General features: G+C 36.4%; 1 protein-coding gene across 1 annotated transcript; it reads right to left on the bottom strand.

Moving 5' to 3' along the window:
• On the bottom strand, window positions 1-26,102 carry LUZP4 (leucine zipper protein 4). The gene is made up of 8 exons (XM_072956632.1): window positions 25,988-26,102; window positions 15,284-15,415; window positions 14,012-14,127; window positions 11,039-11,496; window positions 8,859-8,940; window positions 4,992-5,044; window positions 1,842-1,962; window positions 1-675 (listed from the first exon to the last, which is right to left on the bottom strand). The coding sequence occupies exons 1-8, from the start codon at window positions 26,076-26,078 to the stop codon at window positions 631-633; spliced, it is 1,098 nt and encodes a 365-aa protein (XP_072812733.1). The 5' UTR covers window positions 26,079-26,102; the 3' UTR covers window positions 1-630.
• Window positions 26,103-26,994: the final 892 nt, after the last annotated feature.

Raw genomic sequence — 26,994 nt, forward strand, 5'->3', positions numbered from 1 at the left:
TCACACTTAAGTGTAAAATTTATTAACTTAATGTGCTCACAGAAAGTGACAGAACAATTTAAAATTCGTGTCAAAAGTAAAAGCACAAATTCCTTGAAAAAATATAAAAGCTTGAATACAAGTTTAGCATTTTAATAATCAAAGAGTAGAATTCAAACTTACTGTCTGAGCTTTTGAGGCACAGAAGGTTTAGTCATCAAAGATATCAATTACCTTGTTCTATTGTCAAAATAGTCTACTTAGGATTCATATGTGGGTTCTAGAGCTCAAAGAACAAATTAAACCATAGAAGGAAATTTTGTAATTTTGAAAAGACAAGTACTTCTGAAAATACAGCTATTTTCCTAACATCTCTCATTCTAAATCACCTTTCTCCTTGCTCACCTTTCTGCTCTTTTATGCAAACAAAGCTAAACATTTTTTTCTTTTATGTAAACACTTAGTTTTGACAGATTACTCACATCAAAGCTTACTGAAGGAAAAATACATTAACAAAAGCAATAAAAAGTTACATGTTGAAAAATACATATGCTCTTGAATAAAAGTCACTACAATATCTGTTAACAGCAAACTTTTAAGAGGGAAAAACGTTTTAGTCTTCAACATTGGCAACTGGTCCTGGTCTTTTCTTCATTTTTTCAGCTTAGAGAATCTCTCATGGAGTGAAAGGTTAGTCTGTGAAGGAGAGAAATGCTATGACTTCAGAGGGTTAACAATCCTCAAAAATATTCGTGTAACTTGATTACTTAAAGTAGACGGGATAGTTGGAGGAGACTGTGAGTTACAGGAGGAAGAGTGAGTTTGAAGAAACTGCACAGAACTCCTCTCTGCGATCTTGGAAGCATGAAGTAGTTAGCCAGATCTACACTGTATCACAGAGGCCACCTCTTGGTACTTACAGGCTAAACAGTGGTATGTATCAAAGAAGTTTAGTTGAAGAGTTAGGAGGGAAAAAGCATACTATCACTCCACAGAGTAAGTGGGTAGGCTCCCACAGTGGGATGAAGGTCAGGCTTACTTCTATGGAGTGGAGATTAAATGCCTCAACTGTGCTCAGGTATTTGGCAATCTGCCTTGTGACGATACCCCTAGGCCCACGTGACTTCTCACTGGTGCTATTAGTCTACAACCAGATAAAACACCTCAAAGATCTCCCCAAACTTGACTTCCAGTTTCATCCTTATATAGACTGCCACTAAGTGTAAGTTTCTTTCTCCATCTTTAAAACATATCCTTTTCAATATCACCCCAAAACCTAAATCAGAAATCAGACTGATACTGCTCTGAGGCTTAGATGGGCTCTGTCCATTACTCTATATTGTCTATTTTCTGTGTACGGGTCATATACTTTTATGCAGAATACAATCAGAACATGAATGGAATAGGGTGCTCTGATTAATTTAACCTGTTGCTAACTGAAGGTTAGCAGATAACTCTTTTGGTAACAACCTCAGCTGTCAAAATCATTAAAAATGTGTTAGTATATTATTTTGCTTTAGTACATAGTCTGGTAAACATGGTTGTTTCCTTGGCAAGTGAGAACCATGTTGAGCCTGAAGGCCACCACAGATGTTAACCTATAGTAAACTGAGCTAAATCCATGTTTAACTTGAAGTTCATTTTCAAAATAATTAATTGAAATTGGCTTATTTCCTTGACCTCTGTGACTTTCACAAAAGTAGAATACAGGAAGACATTTCTTGTGCATTAAGGGCTCCAAACAGGCTCTGGTTAACCACATATTTTCTATACATAAAAGATATCCTTGTATATACCTAAAACAGATATGAATTCTTTCACATCTTATGAACAAGCTTATTGTGCAATTCTATAACATTTACCTGATTACCAACTCCTTGAAAGTTGAATTCCGGGTATCTTCCTCTGTAGTGGTGCTGGGAACTCTTGGTTATATTATGCTTAGCTGTTACGAGTGAAGCTTTAACCCCACAACTCTTGTTTCTGTCAATTAAGCATAGTGTTTAATAAAGCCATATTTGACAGCCACTAATTAGGTGAACAACATTGAGCCATTCAACTTAACCTCTCTAGGTCTCATTTCCACCAGCTATAAAATTAAGAAGGTATATTCAAGAATCTTCAAGGTTTCTTTTAGTAGTATTAAGATTACAAGTACTGAACCTGGGAGTGTTTGTACAGCATTCAAGCAGATTACATGCATGCATTAATCCAGCCTTTTTTATACTGTCACTTCAAATCCACTAGATAAGTTCTTCCACTGTTTAAATGCCAAAGCAGTTTTCTTCTTATTTATGTATGTTCATGCCTATAGGCATTGTGGAACAAAAGTAGCCAGAGCTTCCATATAAAGAGAAAATGCATTAGTAGTTACCTTGGGCTGGAGGGAAGAAAGGAAAGGGAGTAAATGGGAGGGACTACTAAGGGTTCAAGGAGATTCTTTTGGGGATGATGAGTATGTTCTAAAATTAGATTATGGTGATGGTGACACAACTCTGTTAATATACTAAAAGCCATTTAGTTGTATACTTTAAATGAGTGAACTTTATAGTACAAAATTACATCTCAATAAAGTTGTTACCAAAAAAGTAGCTGGAGCATATGGATACATAAAAATTAATCAAAAAGCAGCTGGTTATCCAAAATATTCATTCTGCCACATTGCAGCAGTATTCTCTATATAGGATCTCCTGAATGGCTGCTAGTGGGTCTGGTTTTTGCTTTGTCTTGTTAAAACAGCTCTTCATGGAAATAAACAGTGCAGCTTTTTTTTTAATGGATAGCTAAATAGTTGGAGGGAAAATGTTTACCACATGTAGTGTCTTAGTTTGTTAGGGCTGCTGTCACAAAATACCATAGACTGGGTGGCTTATAAACAATGGAAATTAATTCCTTACAGTTCTGAAGGGTGGGCTGCCCAAGAGCAGGCTGCCAGCATGGCCAGGTTCTGATGAATGCTTTCTTCTGGATTGCAGACTGCCAACTTCCAGCTGTGTCCTCACAGGGTGGAGTGGGTGAGGGAGTTCTGTGGGGTCTCATTTATAAGCACTTATCTCATTGGCTCTACCCTTATGACCTAGTCACCTCCCAAAGGCCCTACCTTCTAACATCATCACATACGAATTTTGAGGAGACACAAACATTCAAACCATAGCATGTAGTCACATACTATCAGAGGTAGAGAATAAAAGCCCGAATGCTGTGTGGTTATCTTGATAGTGTCAGTTAAGCTACTGTAGTCAGCGGTTTTAAATAAGTCAGGTACTTTTTCACTATTGCTTTTTTTCTAGTTATAAATACCATTCCTACTAGGATCCAATTGGACCAAAAACAGTGTTTGATTTGGAAAAAACAGAGTGCTCTGAGTAATTATTGGTTTCTTAATTAACTTTTAGTCATAATTTCTCTTTCTTTTTCTTTATTTTCTTTGACCACATACTGTAGAATGTGTACATGTTTTTTGATTTATTGAACACAATATATTACATTCTTAAAAGTAGATAAGTGTAACATTCTAGATGTGGTAGGCAAAATTCTAAAAATGGCCCTTAAAGAGTTCCCTCAGGACTGTGAATATGATGAGCTAGCACATCCATGAATATATCACCTTATCTGGCAAAAGAGATCATCTGTAATTAAAGTTACTAACCAAATGATTTTAAAATAGGGAAATTATGTTGGAGTATCTGAGTTGGCTTAATGTAATCACACAACATAATCAAAAGACTGGGCAGAAGAGGAAGTCAGAATAATTCAGAGATGAGAAGGACATGCTGTTGGTGACTTGAAGATGGAGGAGGCCTGCATGAAGGGGAATTCAAGCTGCCTCCAGAAGCAGAGAGGCCCCTGGCTGACAGTCAGCAAGGAAACAGAAACCTCATTCCCATAACCTCCAGGAGCTGAATTTCCCCAACAACTAGAAAGAGCTTGGAAGCAGATTCTTCCCCAGAGCCTCCAGACAAGAGAGCAATCCGGGGCCAGCAAATCGATTTCATCTCCGTAAGACCCTCGGTAGAAAACCAGCCAAGCACACCTGGATATCTGAACTGCAGAACTGTGAGATAATAAATGGGTTCTGGTTTAAGCTGCTGTTTGTGATACTTTATTTCAGCAGCAATAGAAAACGAATACTCAAGGGTTTTAAAGAATTTAACCTCATCTTTACTTATACTAGTAGAGACACAATATGTTCGAGCAGAAAGTCCACTGGTTTTATACCTACATAAGCCAAATTTGAATATATTATTTGGAATTTGAATTACATTATCGGTTATATGACTTCAAGGAAATTAATACACTCCATTGAACTTACTCATTTATAATACCTACTTCACAGGATTGCTGGGAATTAAATTAAATCACAAATGTAAAAGGGCTTAGCACAGTGCCTAGCACATAGTAGGCACTCAGTAAATGCTAGCTATTATTATTGATCTGCTTTTATGTCCACAGCTCTTTCAGCCCTTCCACAGATGCCTTTGGTTAGACCCATTTTAAAGGCAGTGTAATATCATTCTTCCCTTTCTAGCTGTAGTTCTTAAAGGATACACAAATATTCCGGATAATCATCACTGGGCAAAGCCCTCCATGATTAAAAAAACTAAGATCATTTGGAACACTGAAATTTACTTAGTATGTCTAGTACATATTATTATTAAAGAGCAGGAGGATTTTAATCTTAAGATTGAAAATGAGGAAAATCTTCATGGCACCAAATTCTTCTGGGTGATAATTCCTGCATGCTTTAAGGAGAAAGGATACAACATCAAGACATTTATACTCACCATAGGAAAATGATGGATAGAAATCTCAAATGTAAACATAAAATCAAGCCAGGCAGTTTTACTTATGAATTTTCTGGTTCTACATTAAGATTGTTTACAGAAATTGTTACGGATTGTTCAGAATCAGGTTCTAGAGGCCCCTCCTGGAAGTTATATTCATTCATTTTTGTTTCATTTTTCTCCTAAAACTAACTAAATTTAGCTATACAGATATCTGTCTGCAATTACCTTTCACGTCTTCGAAAATTTTCATAGGAGCTGTGGTCATTTTCCGGTGACATCTAAATGGGAAAGGTTGAAACAAATTATGCAAAAGCCTTCATTACTCAGCACAAGGTGTTTATTTTCTATATTTTAAATTGACTAACATTTCAGAGACAATATTCTCTTTGCCTGATCCTCAGTCTAACATTCAATTTCAGATTTCTCTTGTCTATTTGAAGACGTATGAATGTCAAAGACAGTGGACCCTTAGAGATCAAGAAGTCTAACCCACTCACATAACAAATAAGGAAACAGAGATTCAGAAAAATCAAATGACTTCCCCAAGGCCTTATAGCTGGTAGTGACCCAGAAGAAAATTCTCAAGATCTTGGTATGGCCTGGATCCACACATTTGTGTGGATCAAGGGGAAAGATAATGATTGTAGATAAAATTCACAAAAGACGTCCTTATAATCTTTATATAGTAGACTTGCGACCTAGACTGTATTCCAGAGAGCTAGGTATGATGGAGAACTGTATTATCCTAACAACTTAACTTTAGAAAGTCTTACTTCTACCCCAATCAGACATTTCAAGTGAAAGTTAGGATTTTTTAATCAATAATTAGCTTAAATGTCTTATTCCTGTAATTACTTTGTGACAAATAGTTTATACCTACATGTGGTCAATGAAACAAACCAAAGCATAATCAAAACATTCCACTCAAATGCTAATTGGCCCAGATTACGCCACAATTAAATTGGTTTCAGTGCATCCAGTTATATGTAGCTGGTGTTTGGTGGTCCAGTTGTTTTCTATATAAAGTCCTAGCTACATTTATAGTTTGCAGTTGGGTTTGGTATTAAGAACCTCACAAATATTATAGCAGCCAAGAAATCTGTAGAGTCAATAGATTATAAAAGCACAATAACACATGGTATTCTTAAAAGCTAATGTTTACAGGTCAGATATTCCTTTGTTGGAAAGTTCACGTTTCGGTTGGAAGCACATATTAATGTTATGTTAGTAGACATGCTATTGAAGACAGCCTTAAATTCAAGATGCGTGTGTGCCTAATGGCAATGACTCCATGAGTTAACAGAACCTCACATACCCTCATCCCATACTCTACTGGCAACACTCGTTAACATGGTTCTTGCCAAGAAGTTAAGAAAGATAAGAATGCCACTAGAATGTAGGTATAGTTTATATGGAAATGAGTGGCAATCTCAGCAGAGACTGCCCAGAAGCTTAATTAGGTGGTAGAGAAGCCAAAGTTGGAGAAGTGAGAATAGGAGTCATGGAAATACAGGAAAAACGGGTAGGAATTAGAACTGGAAACTACTGGAAGAAAGGAATTTGAGCTAATGTGGTTATTTCTAAAATAAATTGGTCAATGCCACTTCCTTCCTTAAAGTCTCTCAATAGTTCTGCATTGCCCTCAGTAGAGAATCCTTACTCCAGCTTGGTGCATGCTCCATGATCTGGCTTCTGTCTCTACCTCTCCACACTCATCTCTCAACAGTTTTGCCCACATACTTTACACTTGAGGTCAATGAGTTTCAAACTATTTTTTAAAGTGAAAGAACCCTTAGTTCTAATAAAATCTTACTTGGTATCCCAATGTGTAAAATACGGAAAAGCAAAACTGCCTTCTTTGGCTCCTGAGGCACCTCTTCACAACCTCCAGAACTCTGAAGTACGAGTTTGAAAACCACTAGAGTCTGGCCAAATGAAGTTAATAGCAGTTTACCAAATATGCCATGCTTTCTTTCACTTCTAGACTTTTATACATGACGTTTCCTCTGACTGGAATGCCTTTTCTACCTTTTCTGCTTTTCTTACTCTTACTTGGCCTCTAGGACTCAACTCAAGCACTATCTCCTCTAGGATGCCTTCCTTGGACCCATCCCCCTAGCTGGTATGGGATTCCCTCCCCGGTGCTGCCACAGTACCTTGGGCACACCTCTGTCTCAGTATTTATGTTATGCTTCTCTCTCCCCTTCTCTCTCTCTCCCCTCTTTTTCTCTCCCTTCCTTCCTTCCTTCCTTCCTTCCATTCTTCTTTCTTTCTTTTCTTTCTTACTTTCTTGGAGTAAAGATTCTTTCTCAAGTACATAGCACATTTCTGGCATATAATAGGAGCTCAATAACTGCCAAATGAATAAATGAAATACTACAAAGAAGAAGACTAAGAAAAGGTCATTGAATTTGACAACAAGGAAGTAAATAAAAATTTTTGATGGCAAAATGTAATAGAATGGTAGGAACTAAAGTGAAATTCAAGACATAAATGGACAAACAGAAACACCTGTGAGGTTTTAACTATCTCTGGAAGCTTATTAGGGATTTTGCTCCTATTTAAAAAATATTCATATTTGCCCCTATATTCCTATGGGCATTTCTCAGTTCACATTGAAAATCCCTTCAATAATGAATGAGTGTGTATATATACATATATATGTGTGCTTATATATACATATGTGTATAATGATCTGAATCTGAATCAGAATCTGAATCATATAAAATTAATTTGAGTATAAGAACTTTTAAGAAGTCATGTATTTTTAAAATTATCATGTTAATATGGCCATAATGAACATCTGGTGATTATAATGAATAAGTTGATATAATCATAATAAAGTAGTAAGAACTCCAATTTATAGAATGCTTATCACAATCCAGTCTATAGCCTAAAATGTTTACAAATATTTAAATTAATCATCACAACAACCTAAAAGATCAATATTGTTCCCATTTTATAGCTGAGAAGACAGGCTCGAAGGGATTTGCCCATAGTTCCTCAGCTACCACGTTTCATCAAATCTAAGATACCACGATTGTAAAATGTACTGTTATTTTATGTATCAATGAAAAGATTTTAAGTTCTTAATTTAACTATGATATACCATTGAATACAAGACACTTCTTGACTTCAGAGATAATAAAAAATGAAACAAAAGTATGTCTTAAAATTGATCAAATATGATATTAAGTGGTAGAAATATGATTCCATCCAAGTGTGAATCTAAAGTCCCTGTTATTAACCACTAAACCACAATGCTTAGATCTCTTTAGCCGTCTCATGGATGTCCTTCTTTCTAATCTCATTTTCAAAGGAAGAAAATTAAGAGTTAGAGCAGGGGCGGTGACTTGCTCATGGTCAAACACAGCTACTAAGTGGATTAGCCAGGCAGGGAAGTCAAGTCTCTGAGACCCAGACTAGATCTCTTTACAGTATACCACATTGCCATTTAAGCTTGTCTGTCTTTTCCAGTAGGTAGAGGTATTGGAAGAAATACCGGAGTGTCATGGTAGGGATAAGTATTAGGCGTTTCATGTAAGAGCTAGCTCTATGAAATTTCAACTAAATCCTTATGTCAAATACATGTGTTATGCATATGGAAGTGTCCAGCAAAATAGAGTTAATTGGCTTAACCAATAAACTATTCACTTCATTTCTTGTAATTGCTGTACATAGATCTTCAGTAAATAAATAATAAAATAAGGACAATATCCTGGGGATTCAATGGTTGTAAATGATTAAAATAATACATTCTACTAATAAGTTTTCTTTGTATCATCCTTTCTTTCGCACTTTTGTCCTATGCCAATTTAGAAGCTAAATAATATAAGTTACGATGGGGAGTAATGGAAGATGAGCAGGAAACTTTTGCAAGCAATAAGGCTGGAAAAACTTGATTTGTGAAGATACATATGATATACGTGGCTTCTTCCTACATTTGATGTTGGTAAACAGGTCTTAAAATGTACTAATAATCATCAATATAAGTAGATGTCAACAAGGACTGCAGAAGGAAAGCCTATTCAAATGAAAAGCTGTACAACCACACAGATTCCCTACTATAAAGTTGAACATGCTGATACTTACCCTTCGAATCATGTTCCTTGGGTAATTTCTTTGCTGCATTTTTTTCCATAAGTAATCACTCTTCTTTTTCATTGCAAAAGTCCTGATATGAATCATAAATGTGATATGTTAAAAAGCAATCTTTTATTGGAAAGAATTAGTATTTGGACTGTATGTTTTCAAGCAATATTGTTTTATTATACAAATTTAAACATCTGATTTAAGACTGGGTATTAGATGTAGTTAAAATCCAGAATAGTGTTTTGATAAGTGATTTTCAGCTTGTAAATTATTACTTACTATGTGCATAACAAAGGTCAGAAGTTAACCAGGCATATGGCTGAATATTTTTGTTTAAAAATTTTTTTCAGGAATGATGTCAGCAAAGCTGGCTGTTATGGACTGAATGTTTTTGTTTTGCCTTCCCAAATTCATATGTTGAAGCCCTAACTCACAATGTGATGGTATCTAGAGGTGGAGACTTTGAGAGGGAATTAGGTTTAGATGAGGTCCTGAGGGTGGGGTTCCCGTGATAGGATTAGTGTCCTTATAAGAAGGAAATGAGACCAAACCCAGGAAGCCAGGAAGAAATCTCTTACTAGAACCCACCCATGTTGGCTCAACTAAATGGAATCAGACAAATGATGCATGAACAAAATATGAATATCAACAAAGTGAGCAAAACTATAAAAAAGAGCCAAACAGAAATCCTGGAGCTGAAAAATACAACTGAAGTGTTCAACAGAAGAGTGGATTAAGCAGAAGAAAAGAATCTGCAAACTTGAAGAAAGGTCATTTGAAATCGAGTCATAGGAGCTAAAAGAAAAACAAACGAAGAAAAACGAAGAGAGCCTAAAGGACTTATGAGACATTATCAAGCAGGCCAATAGATACATTATGAGAATCCGAGAAGGTGTGGGGGTGGGCAGAGAGCTTATCTGAAGAGGCGAAAGCAACCCAAATGTCTATCAACAGATAAATGGATAAACAAAATGTGGTATATACACACAATGGAATATCATTCAGTCTTGAAAAGGAAGGAAATCCTGTCACCTGTTACTCCATATGTGAACCTTGAAGACATTATCCTAAGTGAAATAAGCTAGTCACAAAAAGACAAAAAATGTCCAATTCCATTTACAGGAGATATCTGAAGTAGTCAAATTAATAGAAACAGAAAGTAGAATAGTAGTTACCAGGGGTTGGGGGAGGAGAGAATGTTAAATATATTTTAATTTTTATTTGTATACTGTTAATATAACTAAGGTGGGACCTTTAGCATTAAAATAGTGCCTACATCAGATGTTGTCTATATATACAATAACCCACATATATACATTTTGGAAATAATTTTTTTAGCTGAGATCAGCAATTCTATGCAGTTAATATGAGCTCAAATATTTGACTAAACATTTATAGGCAATGTGAACTAAAGGCAATCACTGAGAAATTTAAACTAAAAATAATTTTTTACTCAATTACCTAGCCAATCACAATAAAAATGTCTTGTGGTTTTTGAAACTAAAACAATCTGCAATACTATTAAATTTTTCTGGTTCTTTTGTCAGCCAAACAGTTTTATAAGGCCATAGTGAATATATACAATATTCAAAATACATTTGGAAGGTTAGGGTTGCATCTATGCATAAAGAAGCATTCTCTCCTATAGTCTGATTTGTGGAAAGTAGAAAAGCTCAGCTGCTCAAAGATATGTCTATCATTTGCCTGCTGAGGACTCTCTGAAGACTCTTTAGAAAGGAGACAGAGGAGGGAAACAGAAATTCATCATCAGAGATTATATATTATCAATCTAGCAATAGTCTGTTGTTAAATTAGCTAGCCTAGCAGATTGGAAAGTTCAGAGGGAATGGGACACTGAGTCAATATATTTTGATTGTGGAGAAGGCTCAGTAGGAAAGACTGAGTGCATTGGGGCTCTTCCAGGGAAGCTGACCTAGATGGAACAACTTAATTAGAGTAATTGGAAAACTGGATGATAGCTAGAGGGCATTAGCAAGTTGAAAGAATATTGATGCTATGTAAATATCGCCTCTATTCTATTAATGTCTTTGTTCCAGTTCAATGTCTGTTACAACAAATATATATTTATCCCTGAAAAGATAGATATATAAAGCATACCTTTACATTTTCACACCACTCAACACATTGTACTAATAATTAAATATTCATTACATTTTTACCTGTCAAATTCAGACTCAATTCCTACTGGTGAGTATCTTCGATATCTCCTTGATTGGTCATGAGATCTCTCTGATTGACCATAAAATCTCCTTGGTTGGCCATAAGATCTCTTTGCTAGGACATGAGATCTCCTTAAATGGTCAGGAGATCTCTCTGAGTGACCATAAAATCTCTTAGAGTGGCCACGAGATCTCTCTGATTGGCCATGAGATCTTTCTGTGTAGCTATGAGATCTCTCTACTTGGCCACGATTTCTCTCTGATTGACCATGAAATCTCTCTGTTCGGCGATGAGATCTCTCTGCTCGGCCACGATATCTCTCTGATTGGCCTCGAGATCTCTCTGAATAGTACCGATTTTTTTCTGATTGGCTTTTAGATCCTTCCAATTGGTGTTGGTTTCTCTCTCCTTGGGCCTTAGAATTGTCATTGCACTTATCCTGCAAAGAATCACAATTCTGCAAAACAAATGAAATATATACCCCATGATTTCATTAAGTCATAGTGATATTTTGTCAACACCATTTCTTTGGGAAATGTTTTTTAGAATTCCACTGCCCCTACTTTTATAGACTAAACATTTTTTAGAACTAATTTGTAGAAAGCTTTGATGTCTCATGTCATCAGCACAAAGAATATTATAAAATGTTAATAAAATGTTTTAAATATGGAAAATTAGTTTCTTTGTGCATTTGAATACATTTCAAGGTTATGCTCTACCTACCATTTTCTGGATCTATATTTTACCTAAAGAAACAACAGATTCTGTGACTTTATAGTTGAGAGACAGAATAGTTAATAATATTTTGTAGCACAAAACCTTAGAACCAGAGGGAAGTGTTCAAAATCACACTATTTATTCTTCATCTGTTCAGGATTATTGAAAAGAAACTATCAACCAACACAACATTGTAAATAAATGATACTTCAAACTGAAAAACTGAAAGAAACTATTTATCTCCTCCACATAAATTAATACTTAATTCTAGAGAGAAAGACAAATAAGTGAGGGGATAGGTAGCTATAAAGAAAGCAGAAGGTAGGCTTAAATACTGTTCAAGTAAATTGGCCTGGCAACAACTCAGTCATTCTACCTTTTCAATTTTTAAATCAAAAAGGTCAGTGGAGTGAATCAGTCAAATGGAAATAATGAGACAGTTGACAAATATATATGAGGCTACATAAATGTAAGTGGGCAAAGTAATATGGGCCGTGCTAAGAAATTAAGCTTTGCACTAGCAAATATCGCCTGGCAAACAAAACATGTCCTAGATCTGGTATTGTGACTTTGCAGAATAACACTACCAGAAGCTGAAAGCAACTGTAAAAAGGCAGGGGAGCTATTGGTATAAAGAATATTATTCACACAAAACTTTAATAAAATAAAAAACATGACAAATCCGTTGCTTTGCTAAAGCATAAAGCCCTAGTCACTCTCGTTTTCTACTGTAAAACATAAAACTAGGGAGATTGTGTGGAATGCACACGTACCTCTTTTCTTTTCTAAGTGACTAATGTTGGGAACACAGTGAGTCAGCAGGAAGGATTAAGACCTATCTCCTAAAGACCCATATGCACCCAAGTACTGTTCCAAGGGAACTTACAGTCTTTTTACAAATGTTTATATAAGAAATAATTTCATCAAATTGGATACTACAGATTTCTACCTTTAGAAACAAAAGAAACTATCATAAACGACAGAAATTTTCCTTATAAACAATAGAAACTATCAAAAATTGTGTTGAATAAATACAATTGTGTTCTACTAATAGTATGATTAAATCTTATGAAGTACAAAACAGGTTTATTAGAATTTCAAAGCATGATTAAAAACTATAATTGTTATTCAATTTATTGGTAGATAATTAAATTTTAATATATTTCTTTATTGCAGAGTACTTTTTTCCCAGTGAGTTCTGCTATAATGACAGTCTCAAAAGTATTAGAACTAGAAAGATGCTTTCAATTTGAAAATACTATTTTACAATACTCTCAGATTATTTATGCATCTCAGACTGTAGCAGATGTAATCTCATGTCCTTTCCAGACTTTATCAAAAACCTCCTCATCTTACATATTAAATGCCATCTCCTCCATCAAACTTTCTCAAGTTCCCCTAATCAGAATGAATTACTATATCCCCACAATATATAACTTACACCCTATTAGAACATGTACTGCAAACTGTGTGGCATTAAATTTCTACCTTATCTTTCTTTCCCACCATCACATATAATATTTTAAGCAGGGCTGTTCTGGTACCTTGTATAGTGCCTAGAGTAGACACTTAATTAGTGTTTGCTAAATCAATTCTCTAAATAGTTGAAAATGCAACATGTTCCCTTCCCCTTCCCCAGATCTGCATTTACATAATTTGGCAAAAAATGGTTTACACCCCCAGAACCACCATTTTTCACTAAATGACTACATAATACTTTAAGAAGTATCAGTTTATAGGCCACACTAAAATCACTGCATCAATATTAACTTATGAATCTAGATATGAATACCTCTCAAATTTTGTCCAGTGACTGCTCATCTATACAAGTTTATAGGTGATGAACTTACCACCATAAAATGTACAACTATAGTATGTCCCACCTGTTGGTTTCAGAGTCTATGTCATATACTATGTCATCTGTTTTTATACTAAAACTTAAGATCAAGGACTCTTTTTAGATGAGGACTAAAATGAGAATGATTATACAATACAAATCATGAAACCAATAATCTATTTTGGCATCTTATAAATTCAAAATTTCTAGCAATGACTGAAAATAGCAAAAATTAAATGTTTATTAAAACAATTACAGGGAAAATCAATAATATTTTAATTTAAATTATGTTCAACACAGAATGCGGGAATACTAAGAAACAATCCCTGCTCCTGATAGAATTTAAAATAATCCTTAATATTAAGAAATATATTAAATTTAGCACCTTTACATTGGTTAATTCTTGGTATTTATTTACCTGCTTAATTAAAGGTTGCCTGTTTAAAGGGCTTTGTCCAAACTTGATTCCAAAAAGTTCTTGGTTTGATTTTATATCATTACTTTCCTCATCATTGTTTCTGAATCTTGAATGTCCTTCAAAAAATAATTATTTTCTGTATTTTTAGTCAGAAAATACAATGTATCTTTCAGAAGTATTATCTGTGATCTCATTCTTTTAAAGCTATGCACTAGGTTTTGCAAAACTTTTGATATTCCATTAGTCTGACACCATCTGAGAGTCTCAGTGAATTCTAGAACAGTCATTGCCATACTATTTCTTTCTGCATAACTTAATATGGTAGAATCCGTATAAAATACCTCAAATTTAGTTTCATATGCCACCAAAGTTGGGACATTATCTGAAATTAATTGAAAGAATCCTCTAATAAGAAAAGGAGAGATGGAGAGAAACTCTTTTGTATTAACTATGTGAATATCTACCTCAATCGTCTGCTTTGCTTTGGGTGTAAAGACAGCTTAAGGACTGATCAAAGAATGCGTATCTCTAAAAGCCTCACAAAGATCAATTTTATCTTTAGTTAGAAACACAAGAGTGGGCCACCTCACCATCCTTAGCAGCTTTGCCCCTATAATAATCACCGTCCCTCCTTTTCTTAGAACCCACTAAGCCACTGAAGGATTCAAATAAGAACTATAATGAAGCCAGGTAGGCAGCTGTCAGGGGCTTAGAGTACCCACAATGTCAAGATGGTTCCAACCTGTTCACTAGACCGTGGAGATCCTTAATTGTTGAAAAGACTTCTCTACTATGGCAATGTACAGTATGTTAATATTAAAATATGCACCCTGCACTGACCAATGTGTTTAGGGATATAAAGGACTTTCTTCATGTTCTTCTGTACTCTCTTTGCCTTATAGCATTTGTTTTCTCAAAATGTGGGTGCCGTAGGGTCCAGGTTATTGACCATGCTCTTAACCCTCCTGTACTGCCTCCTGAAAGTGGAACTGGATCATCCAGAGAGGCCTATGAACAAGTACAAAACATTTCTCATTCTTATCCTGCTCTCCCTTAAGGAAGTAACTGATACAATTAAAAAAATTTTTTTTCATTTGTCATGGCACAAATTCTTACCAATCTTCTATGCATATATTTCCAGGAAAGATAAAACCAGTAACATGACACAACTTTAGAACACATTCCAAGTTTGTGAATTTGCTTACCCAGTTCCTCACAAACATTTCAGACTCTTTACCACGTGTTTTTATTTTTACTTTTTGTATACTTTACCTCTCTCCCAGTGATGCTCTTCAGCATTTGATTGCTGTCCTGAAATTAAGTAATTTTTTTTGTGGTTCTCTGTCCCAGTCTTTCTTTCTTCAGTGCTTGTATCTGTTATCTTTCTAAGAGTTATAATGTCATCTGTATTAGAAAACACATAAAACAAGAAGACAATGGAAAAAGCTGAATTACAACAATGTATCTCAAGAGAATAATCTATATTCTATCTCATCATATTTCAGAATATTTTAAAAATTGGTAGCTCCGAAAAAATAATGCTATAATAATAATGAGCTTGTAAAACCATAACAGAGATCAAACAATGCAGATATTTTAGGCTTAGTTTCCTGGAACAATAAAGAGAAAAATTCCTGTTAAACAGATATATAGTAACTTCATTTATGCAAAAATAAAATACTCTCAGAGTAAAGTAGCTTAAGGAGGAAATCATTTAAATAAATGATTAGTATGTTTAGTTTCAGAGAAACATAGAACAATTGTATCATCCCTGAGTAAATGTAAGAGCTAGAAAATTAGTTGCATTTATTATCTTGAGAAGTAAGAAAGGAAACAATGGTGATGGACATTCACAGGAGATACCAAACAGCTGAGGAACCAAGATTACTGTAGTAGCAGAAAGCGATTGGATTTTACTTTATAGTCAGTCATGTTTTTATGCACTCATGTAGAAAGCATTTACATGGCATGATTTAAAGGATGTGAGACAGGTACAACCTGCTCTAAAACATCTCTCCTAACAACTGGGATGGAAAGGTCTAAAGGTTGAATGTTCTATCAATGGAGAAAAGCTTACTCAGGTCAGGTATCTTTAGAAATAAGCACAAATTAGGCATTTGGAAGGAGCTACAGATAATAGAAGAAAGAGGAGGAGCTGAGAAGAGTGCCAAGAGGAAGTAACTGGATACCAAAGATTAACCACTGCTTTATTATTTGCTTAGTACTAGCCTGTCTCAGGTCTCCAAAAATCTGATTGATTTTCTTTGAAATGGCTAACATCTCCAAAAGTAAAAATCAGTTTAAAGCCCAACAATCAATTGAATATCATTTCTTGACAATCCCATTTTAAGCCTTTGTCAGCAGCCATTGTCTGTAACATCTCCTGCAGATGTAGTCTTTAATTTTCTGTTCCTTGTATTCACAAAATTTTTCTGCTGTTGTTTCTCCTGTATTCTACATTTAAAATCTGCACAAATCTCTGTACAGAGCTTTTTTCTCATTATGGTATAGCTGACCCTTGAACAACATCTGCATATAACTTATAGTCATCCCTCCATATACATGGTTCCTTGGTATCCATGGTTTCACATTCATGATTCAACCAATCATAGGTGGTGTAGACCATAGTATTTACCACTGAAAAAAATCTGGGTATAAGGGGACCCGCACAGTTTGAACCCATGTTGTTCAAGGGTTAACTGTATAAGGGAGTGCACCAAGACAGCCTCTTATAGGCCACCACAGGAAGAGTTTTGAATCTCCAACCCCTCTCCCTCATCGGTCCTGAAACAATCACTACCCAGCTGCCAAGAACCCAATGAGACAGGTGACTTTCTGTATAGGAGAGCAAAACTTCCAGAGAGGAGAAAGTGAAGAGCTGGTACCTTCCACAATGAGGTTAAGTGCTTTCGCCTTGTGGCACTCAAATACAATGGACAGTGACAAACTTTTCTTAAACTTTTCCACTCCTCAAAGTCAACAAAAATAATAGCAAGCTCTGTCTTAGAATCATGTAAGAATTAAATAAAAAAGAAAATTTCTTGGGGTTCATGCAGACCTTCAGCTACAGCTAAGAAATATTTAATGCTTTATGACAAGGATAGCTGAATGGATAAACCATGTGGATTAATAACACCTTTATATTGAACAGTACTTTAAAGTTTATAGAGCATTTCCACATAAAAGCCCTTGGCACAGTACGTGGCATATATGAGACACTCAATAAATAAGATAATAGACGAACAAACATTTACTGAGTGCCTGATACATGCCAGGTACTGTGCCCTCACCCTTAAAGGTCAGCAGAGATTATCCTCACTTTATAATGAAGGAAACAGACTTAGGAAGGTTACATGACTTACTTGAGGGCACAAAATTAATATGTTAACAAGCTGGCACAGATTCTAAGTCCAAGATTCTTGTCACTACATTACACTTCCTCCTTCAAAAGCTCAGCTACCCTCAGAATTAAGACAGCGGCATTGGGATTAGTGACCATTCATTTGAATGTGGTATTTTTATTAAAATAGCACTTTCCTTTCAATTCTGTTTTAAATTAACTGCATAAAGTCAAGTTTGGAATTCAAGTAGTGTAACAGCAACCTCTAATCCAGTATTCAAGTACCCACTTTGCCCTGTCGCCTTGATTTTTCAGCCTACGATTTGGTATACAACTGTTATCTGGCTTGCTCTGAATCACAGAGTGCTATACAGGAAAAGTATGACATGGCTTTAAATCCTGCCTGTGGCCTCATTTGCCCAAAAGAACTTAAGTCACTTGAACTTTCAATCAAACCACCCTGCAAGTCACATAATCCTTTAAACGCATGAGTGAAATATATAAAATGGCTTCAGAAATATCTAGAAATACTCAGAAATACCATAGTTAAATCCTTCTCGGTTTACTTTTTAGCCTACACAAAACATTATAAAGACTTCAGTTTTTAGTGTCATCCCAACAGTGCCACATTAATCCCACAGGACTTTTTTGAATCCATCAGAATCACCAGGAGACATTTATTTTAAAATACAGAGCCCCTATGCAAGGTTATGACTCAGTAGGACTAGAGTGGGTCTCAAGTATTTGTGTATCTTTCAAAAAAGTCCTCCAAATAACTTTGATGCTTAGCTAACATTGCAAACAACTGCTGTGAGCAATGGAGAATCTTCAAGGAGCATAGGAGTAAGATTATGAAATTGATGGTTTGGAGCAAGTATCAATTTGTGATTGGCAATAAATTGCAGAATACAGTGAGACTACAAAAAGGAAGACGAGGTAGGTAGAAGGATTGCCAATACTCTAAGCATGAAGAGATAAAAGTTTATTCTAAGGTGGTGTTAGGGAAACAGTAAAAGAAAGACAGGATGTCCTCCCCCTATCCACCTCAGATCCATCGGGAACATTGGCTGCAGGGGCCTCCCTGGCCTCATCCTCTTCTAACCACCCCCCTTGCAAGCATAAAACTCTTCCCTCAGAGCTCACAATATTCTCAATCACCAGTTATCAAAGACCTCCCCAGGTCACCAAGGAAATGAGGCCAAATTGAGAAGGAGGAGGAACCCATAGGGAGGTGTTCTTAGAATTCTGGCCGGGGAGCCGCCTTCTTAGAATTCTCAGTTTGACCCTGAAATTCATTTTTGCATAAAATATTATTATAAATGGTTGTTGCAATCCAAATAAAAGTGAACCAAATAGATTTTTGTGTGTACTGCCCTAGAAATCTATTCACTCTTTATAGTATTGTTTCTATGGAGGCAAGTCTTCATGAACCCAACAGTTAGCATACAAATAAGGTACTGGAACATAACATCTCATTTGCCAGCTGGGAATTGCCTGTATAAGATTAAGTACCAATTGAATGACATAGAGACTAAATGCTCCAGGACCGCAAAGACAAGACAGACTACTTACTGTGTACTGGAACAACTGCAAAATCTTTGTGGTAGAGGTGGGTAAGATGGATACGATCTGAATGAGGGGAAAGACCTGGGCACTCCGAGAAAGAGAAACAACACAAGAAAAGCCTTGGAGCCAGGAATTAATATAGAATGTTCAGGGAGAAGATCAGCTTGGCTCGAATGGAAGATTAGTGCTTGAGAGTTATGGAGGAAAAGGTCAGACAGATAAGGTGGATGAAAAGCCTTGCATGTCAGAGGCTAAGGCACAGGTAGTGAGGATTATGGACAAGGGGAGAATCCCGTATAACCTCTAGCACAGTGCCATGTCAGTATACCAAATTAACAAGCACTTTCTGAGAGCTTCTATGTGCTTGGTGATATGCTCCGTATCACATGAAATCAGGAAATTAATCAACACTTTTTAAATAGAGAGGGAATTTATATTATCACTGCACAGCTGTTTGAAAGGGAACCACGATCTTTCCTGTTATCTAGTAATCTTTATTTCATTCGACTGTCTTTAGAAACTTTCCTCATTTTAAAGGGAACTTGTTGTGGGGAGGGCATAGGTCAGTGGCAGTGTGCGTACTTGTCATAGAGGAGGTCCTGGGTTCAATCCCCAGTACCTCCATTAAAATCAATCAATCAATCTAGTTCTCTCCCCCTCACCAAAAAAAAAAAAAAAGTAATAATAAATGGAACTTGTTTTAGCAGAAACTGTAAAGCTGCCTAGACCATAAAAGGAGGATAGTCAAAGAAAACGTGGAAGATGGATGCGTTTAATATAGCATTCGATCTTTAAAAGCAATGTTTGTTATTTTCCAGGTCAATTTCTGCATGGCTCACAGTAAAGCAGAAAACTTTTGTATAATACAGATCTTTTACCACGCCTCTTGTCAAATGCTGACTATTCCAATTATCTTTGCACTTAGAACACTGATATGGTATGGTCACCTCAGGACATGTCTGCATGGCATAGTACTCATCTAAATTAATGCAAGGTCCAGACATCAGTATTTAAAATATACCAACTGTGATGAAAGTCAAGTGAGTAGAAAATTTTAATCTTGAAGGTGCTTCAGATTCAAAAGGTAGAAAAGAAATATACTTCAGGTACATAATCTTGAACATCCATTCTGTGCTAGATTTTCTGGAAATAAACCTAGAATTTGGTATTTCAGGAATATTTCATAGTAAATTTGCAAATGTTCAAACTGAAATGGTATTAGGAAAATCTATGTATGACCCCAGCATAAAAATGTACCATGAGACTAAAAAAAGATGTCAGGTATTGCCTAAGTGAAATGAATTTAGCAATTACATTCCTTTTGTTTTCTTAATGTTTCTTTATTTGACTGTTAGGTTACAAGAGAGTCTCTATAGTCCCTTCTAACTCAAAAATTCTATTAATAACATGAGAAAATTGAAGGAAAAAACCCTATAGTGTAAGAAGTATCTCTGTTTTGTAAGAATTCTCTTAGATACAGAGTGAATGTTTAATAAATATTTGAATTGAATTGAACTGGCATTTAAAAGTTATTGATACCAAAAAGTTTTCTCATGTGTATGTTTGTGGCCTATAAAAAGTATTTTATTTTTCTATTTTGGTTTTTTTTTTTTCCTCTGAGTATACAGGTAGATCTTAAGTGGGCCAAGATAAATAATGGTTTCACAGCAGAAAAAAAAACAATTGAGAAACACCAGAGGTCTTGATTATCCAAACATAATGGTCATTTACAAACTTATTTAAAAACTTACTTTCTTACTGAGGTAAACATTTTACAATATATGTGTAGCAAATCATCACATTGTACACCTTAAACTTACACAATAGCATATGTCAATTACATCTCAACAAAACTAGTAAGAATAAAATTTTTTTAAAACCTTAATTACTTTTTAAAACTTTCAATTATTTATACCCTTGGATGCATGGCAATTGTTTTTTTTTTAAAGTGAGATTGTACATCCTTTTAATCCTTGGATTTTGTAATTCCAGAGATCCCCATTTGATTTGTTGCACTGTAACGGCATTGTACAATAATATACATAGCTAGAAATCAAAGATCTTGCCAGCTATGATTTGAGATGAAATCCAATTGTTGCTCAGCCTCTCCTTAAAGAAGAGAAAGCAAATGCTTTTGAACTTGGATACAATGCGTAAGGACCCTTTCAACATAGTTTATGAGGTTAAGAAGAAGGTGTCCTTAATATAACAATCAACCTTTTTGCAGATTCTTATGTCCCTTTCCTTAGTTCTCAAAATATGTCATTACAGAGATGTGATGCTTTGTTTTTGCTACTCTCTGTGATGACATTGACTCCATCTGGAGAACACTTAGCCAGCCAAGTTCCCAGGGAGGAAGGACCATTTGGTCCAGGCCTCACCAAAGATCCTCAAATTTGAATTCTTGACCTAAGTGAGATATACTTAGTCTCAGAAATATTCTGTCAGGGTTGAAGAAAGACAACATTCCACATACATTTTAAAATAGATTACACTGCTTGAGTAATATTAATAATTAAATTTTTATAAAAATTAAATAATTTTCTTGTGAAAAGCTTATTTTGCCTGGTATTTTAGAATATATTAGAAGCACTGCTTTATTATTTACAAACATTTAAAATACACCCCAATTTTGTAAACAGTTTTGTCATTTAAAAAAAATACCTAAAATACCAGAAGCCTCATAAAATGTGACTTAGGTTCCTCTCAGTTTCAAGAGACTCTGACTACATACTTCCAGAACACTTAAAACAACATATGCATTTACTTGGCTGCCTCTCCAACTATATTATTAGCTACTTGAGAAGAGGCCATTGCTTATTTATCAGTGTGTTAAGTGCCTAGCACAGTGCTTAATATGGAGTGGCTACTTTATAAATATTTATGGATCTATGACCTAAAACATGGAGCAAGCAGAAAGGGATAGTCTTTTTCTAACTGCTGTATTTTTGCCTTAGTCTCCTTTAGATTCAAGTAGTGAACGGGGAGGTGCAGTTCCCATTAAGTTCTTGCTGTTGCCAGTTCCAATTCTGGTCTCATTTTTGCCTTTTGTTTCTAAAAAAAACCACTATAATACCTTTGAGGAATGTTCATTAGAGACAAGAATGAAAATAAATTTGTACAGCCTTTTCTTATTTTCGTACATGTTATTACAATGGAAGTAATATCCTTGCATTCAATGTAAATAATATAAATAATCTATTTATATAATATATATAAGTATGCATATAATTATATATAATATATAAATAATATAAAACTGGTTTTCTAATGCATAGATGTAGTTAGTCAAAGATATATATTGTTAAAAGTAATCTTTTCACTTTAATAAAAACATGGGGGAATTTATTGGAAAAGTACAGATTTCTCACCAACTCATAGAAACAACATATATTTGCTCTTTCTGATGTATTTTTCTTGGCTTCAAACTAGAAGGGCCTTAAATGACTCATCAAAAGTTTTCCCTGTTCCCCCTGAAAAGATCAAAATCTGGACTCTCATTTGTCTGAAATGGTATAATATGGATATGGAGAACCAATGTTTAAGAGCATGAAAATAGTGACTTGATAAGATTTTTTACAACTCTATGATCATGAGATTTTACTATCATGCACAACCTCCATCTAACTTATTGTATTCAATTCGACATCATTCCTTGGCCTTGCAACTATGATTTGAGCCAATCTTTTCAAAACTAGACTCCAACATCCTCTTAGCTCTAATCATCTACTTCAGTGACAGTGCCTCCCTTGAATCTGCTCTAGTCCAAGTTAGACCAAACAACCATCTCTCCCCAAATTTGACATTATCCACTGTTTAAACCCCATCTTTCAACCAAATAACTTTTCATCTCTCTCAAGTCAGCTACATCCCTTAAGTTCAATATCCAAATCCAGAGAGAGGAAGTAACTACTTCAGCGTGCCAAACTGCTAGCTACCCAAAAGTGAAGCTTTAGGCCCACTTTCTGAAGGACATATAGCAAACATCCACTCAACTTTTTCCATATGTCAGGCACTGTTAATTTATGCACATTACCTGTATTATCTCATTTAATTCTCAACAACTCTATGATGCAAATACTACTGAACTAAGAAAACTCAGGCTCCAAGAGATAAAGTAACTTGCACAAGGTCACAAAGCCACTAAATTTGGGAGACCATGTCACCCTGCAACTATGGTCCCTATTTCTCTGAATTTTGAGAGAAACCCATTGCTTTGGCTATTTATCAGTTTGTATTTTTACCTCTACAAGCAGCTGCTAAAACACCAATCAGTGAAGTCAACACAAAAAAAAGTACAGAAAGCATTTAATTTTACTTTAGTGCTATAAATTCCCCTCACTCAGGGATTTTCCCCCCATTCAGGGTCCCTGTGACAGGGCAGGGCCTAGAATAAGTCAAGTGAGGTACTCACCTCAGGTATAAAATTTAAGGAGGCTCAAAAAAACTCAGTATGCAAAATAAAAATAATATTTAACACGACATTTTCAAAAATAAAAATCTATACAAGAACAAGATCTGATGAACAAAAACATCAACAAGAAAAGACCAGATCAGACTCTGCACTTGCACAATCTTGCCTCACTCTAATTCCCTTATTTACAAAAGAAAAAAATTGCTTACCGAAACAGGTGACCAGCCAGAGGACTATAGTCTGTCCATTTGGTTTTTTAAGATATTTCATTAAAATACTATTTATCTTGATATTTTTGGTGCTTCTTTAAATTTTGCACCCTTGGCACGTGCCTTGCTTGCCTCATCATAGTCCCAGCCCTGCCGAGTGACCAAATACTATTTTTTAAAACCCATTTTAGTGCCACAAAATATTTAGGAACTCATGTTGGAGCCAGTGGTGGGGAGCAAGCAGCAGTTTGGAATCCACAAGGACTATGTCTTAGGAGAGTAAAGCCTATTGATACCAAACACGAAATAGATCGTTAAAAATATGTGAAAGAAAAAAAAAAACCAACGAGAAAATGTCTTAGGTACTATTCATGGATATTCCCCTTCAGAGGTAAAGGAGAAAGAAGGGTAGGAAATTTCCCCAATCTTATAAAAGGCACCTTTGAAAAACCCACAGCTAAAATGATGATTAATGGTAAAAGACTTAAAAACTTTCCCCCTAAGATCAGAAACAAGTTAAGGACATCCATTCTCATCACATCTATTTCTCATTTCATGGGAAATTATAGCCAGGCCAGTTAGTCAAGAAAAAGAAATCAAAAGCAGCCAGATTTGAAAGAAAGAAGTAAAACTATCCCTATTCTCAGATGCCATGATCATATATACAGAAAATCCTGAGGATACACACACCCAAATTAGAGCTAATAAACAAGTTTTGCAAGGTTGCAGAATACACGATCCATACACAAAAATTAAATTCTCCTTCTCTACCCGAGCAATTAACTACCCCCAAATGAAGAAAGCAATCCCACCAAGAAGACCATCCAATAGGAGGAAGAACAGTTTCCTTAACAAGTGATATTGAAACAATTGGATATGCACGTGCAAAAGACTTTAAAAAAAATTAAATCCTACCTCACACTATCTGCAAAAAATTAACTCAAAATGGATTAAAAATGTGAATGTACAAGCTAAAGCTAGAAAACTCTTAAATGGAAACATAGGGGTAAATCTTCATCGTTTCTTAAATATGGTATCAAAGCATGAACAACAGAAGAAAAAAATTAATTGTACTTCATCAAAATTAAACACTTGTGCTTCAAAGGACACCATCAAGAAAGTGAAAAGACTGCCACAAAATAAGGGGAAATACTTATAAATTATATATCTGAGAAGAGTCTATATCCACAGTATAAAAAGAACACTTACAGCTCAACAATAAGAAGACAATTCCCTTTCATTTCAAAAGTCCACCCTCCCTGCACTGCTCCCTCACTCTCATTTCTAGAGTCCACTCTGCCTGCTCCCTGCCACTTTCTGAGATCCTCCCTGGCTGCAATTCTCTGCTCATTTGAGGTCTGTCCTCCCCACTTGTTCTACTCTCATTCTTAAGGACCACTCTCCTTGCTCCTCCCTCTCCTCACTTCTAATGTTTGCCCTTACCACTGCTGCGTGTCTCATACCTCAAGTCGGAACCCCTGCTCCTTCCTCATTTCTAAAGTCCATCCTGCTTCTCCCTCCTCATTTATAAGATCAACCCTCCCTGCCCTCTGTGCCCTTCCGTTTCTAAGTTCTGCCCTCCCTGCTCTGCTCTCCCGTCCTCATCTCTAAGGTGAAACCTCTTCCTACTGGTCTTCCATTTCCCAGCCCTCCTTGCTTCTCCCCTCCATTTCTGAAGTCGCTGATGCTCTGTTGCTCCTTCGTCCATCGCTAAGGTTTTCTCCTTCCCTGCTGCCGCACCCATTCCCAACCTCCTGCCCCCACCTCCCGCCGCCTCTGCCCCTCCCCCCAATTGATGAAGTCTGTTTCCTCCCCCCGCCCCGCCCCCGCCCTTCAGTGGATGAGAGCGTGTAGCGGTCTGAGGTGAAAGACTAGAGGGCGCCAGTGGAGGGGAAAGGTGGTCTAGGGTGAATACGCGCCAACCAACCGGCAAGCAACCAAATAAACCTTTGCCAAGTCTGGCTGCCCGATCACCACTCCTGGCAAACCACCCTAAGGTTTGCTCCTCCCACCCCTGGAGTCCAGTCATTGATGGCACGAGATGGGACTGCCAAGAGCGAGGGAGGCCGATGCGAAGGGGGCGAGGAGCTTGCTATCACTCCTTAGGAAGGAAAAATACATTCCCGCACCTCACCGCCTCCAGCAATCCTTATTCCCCACACGACTTCTGTCAGTTTCGTCCAGTTTGCCACCTGAGAGGCCAGGGCTGGGGGCGCGGGAAAATGGGAACGGAAGGGAAGGGCAGGAGCTGGGCGGGCTGGACCAAGGCTTTCTCCGCGTTGGGGCGGGTTCAGGACACAGAGGGGAAGCCTCCCGGTACCGAGGGGCGTGTGCCTCACAGCGGCGCTTCCAGCCCGCCCTTCGCTCAAGGGCTTGAAGGGCTCCCGCTCAAAGCCATTCAGCCCCGACTACCAACTACCTGGGGATGGGATCCGGAATCCACGTACCTAGAGACATATCTAGAAAGGCCATCTTTCCCTCATTGCTAGGGTCTGTCATCACCTTTCCAGAAAATGTTAGTTTGGAAAACGAAGCCATCTCCTCAGCGTGGCTGCACCACACTCCGAGCTGAACTAGGCTCGTGTGGTGCCCCCTCACTGCTCGCGAGGATCTTGACTAAACTCATCTCCCAATCACAGCACTTCGCCTCGCTGTTGCTAAGGTTCAGGGGGTGGAGCTTGGCATCTACACCCTCACAAGCCGCCTATCAGCAATCTGGCTCACCAGAAAAGAAAAAAAAAAAAAGAGAGAGAGAGAGAGAGAGAAAGAAGACCCGCCCACATCTTTCCCGCTCTTTCTAGGAACTGTCTCTTCCTCTGTGCATCCACCATCTAGTCAGCCGCAACTTTTTTTTTTTTCCTGTGGCTGCTTGATCCTTGCTTTTCATAGTTATTAGAGGAACCCATTTCTCCTCTTTGCTGTTGATATCGCTGGCAAATAAAACCTTATGTTCCTGACGTGATGATGGACTGGCTCTTTGTTTCCCTCAAATTTGAAGAACTACCACAAATCCAGCAGTTAGGGCTCATCCACAGGCATACAATACCACATACTTTTTCATGACTTACCTAAAGGTGTGTCCATAACATTTTTTAGGAGAAATGTAATTATTCCTCCTATCGCCTAATACTGCTCAGTATACGCTATTTTTAAATGTTAAAGGAATCCTGTCACTGGTTCTTCAGGGGAATTAAAAATGAAATTAATAAATTTTGAGAGCCAAAAATTTGTTTCAGAAATCACAACATAAATGTCCTAAGTTATCAAAATGTAAATTATTTAACTATTTGTTGTATTTAAGTCATTGCTTAGCACCTAAAGATTTAATCTTAAAGACTGATAAATAAATCTTTTTTTCAAAGTATATACAATTGCCTGAAGATAATAAATATATGTAAAATATTAATTTCGGTGCCATAATTCAGTCCATCACAAATACTGAGCTGCTTTCTCT

Source organism: Vicugna pacos, chromosome X (genome assembly GCF_048564905.1).
Source record: "Vicugna pacos chromosome X, VicPac4, whole genome shotgun sequence".
Classification (NCBI taxonomy): Eukaryota; Metazoa; Chordata; class Mammalia; order Artiodactyla; family Camelidae; genus Vicugna; species Vicugna pacos.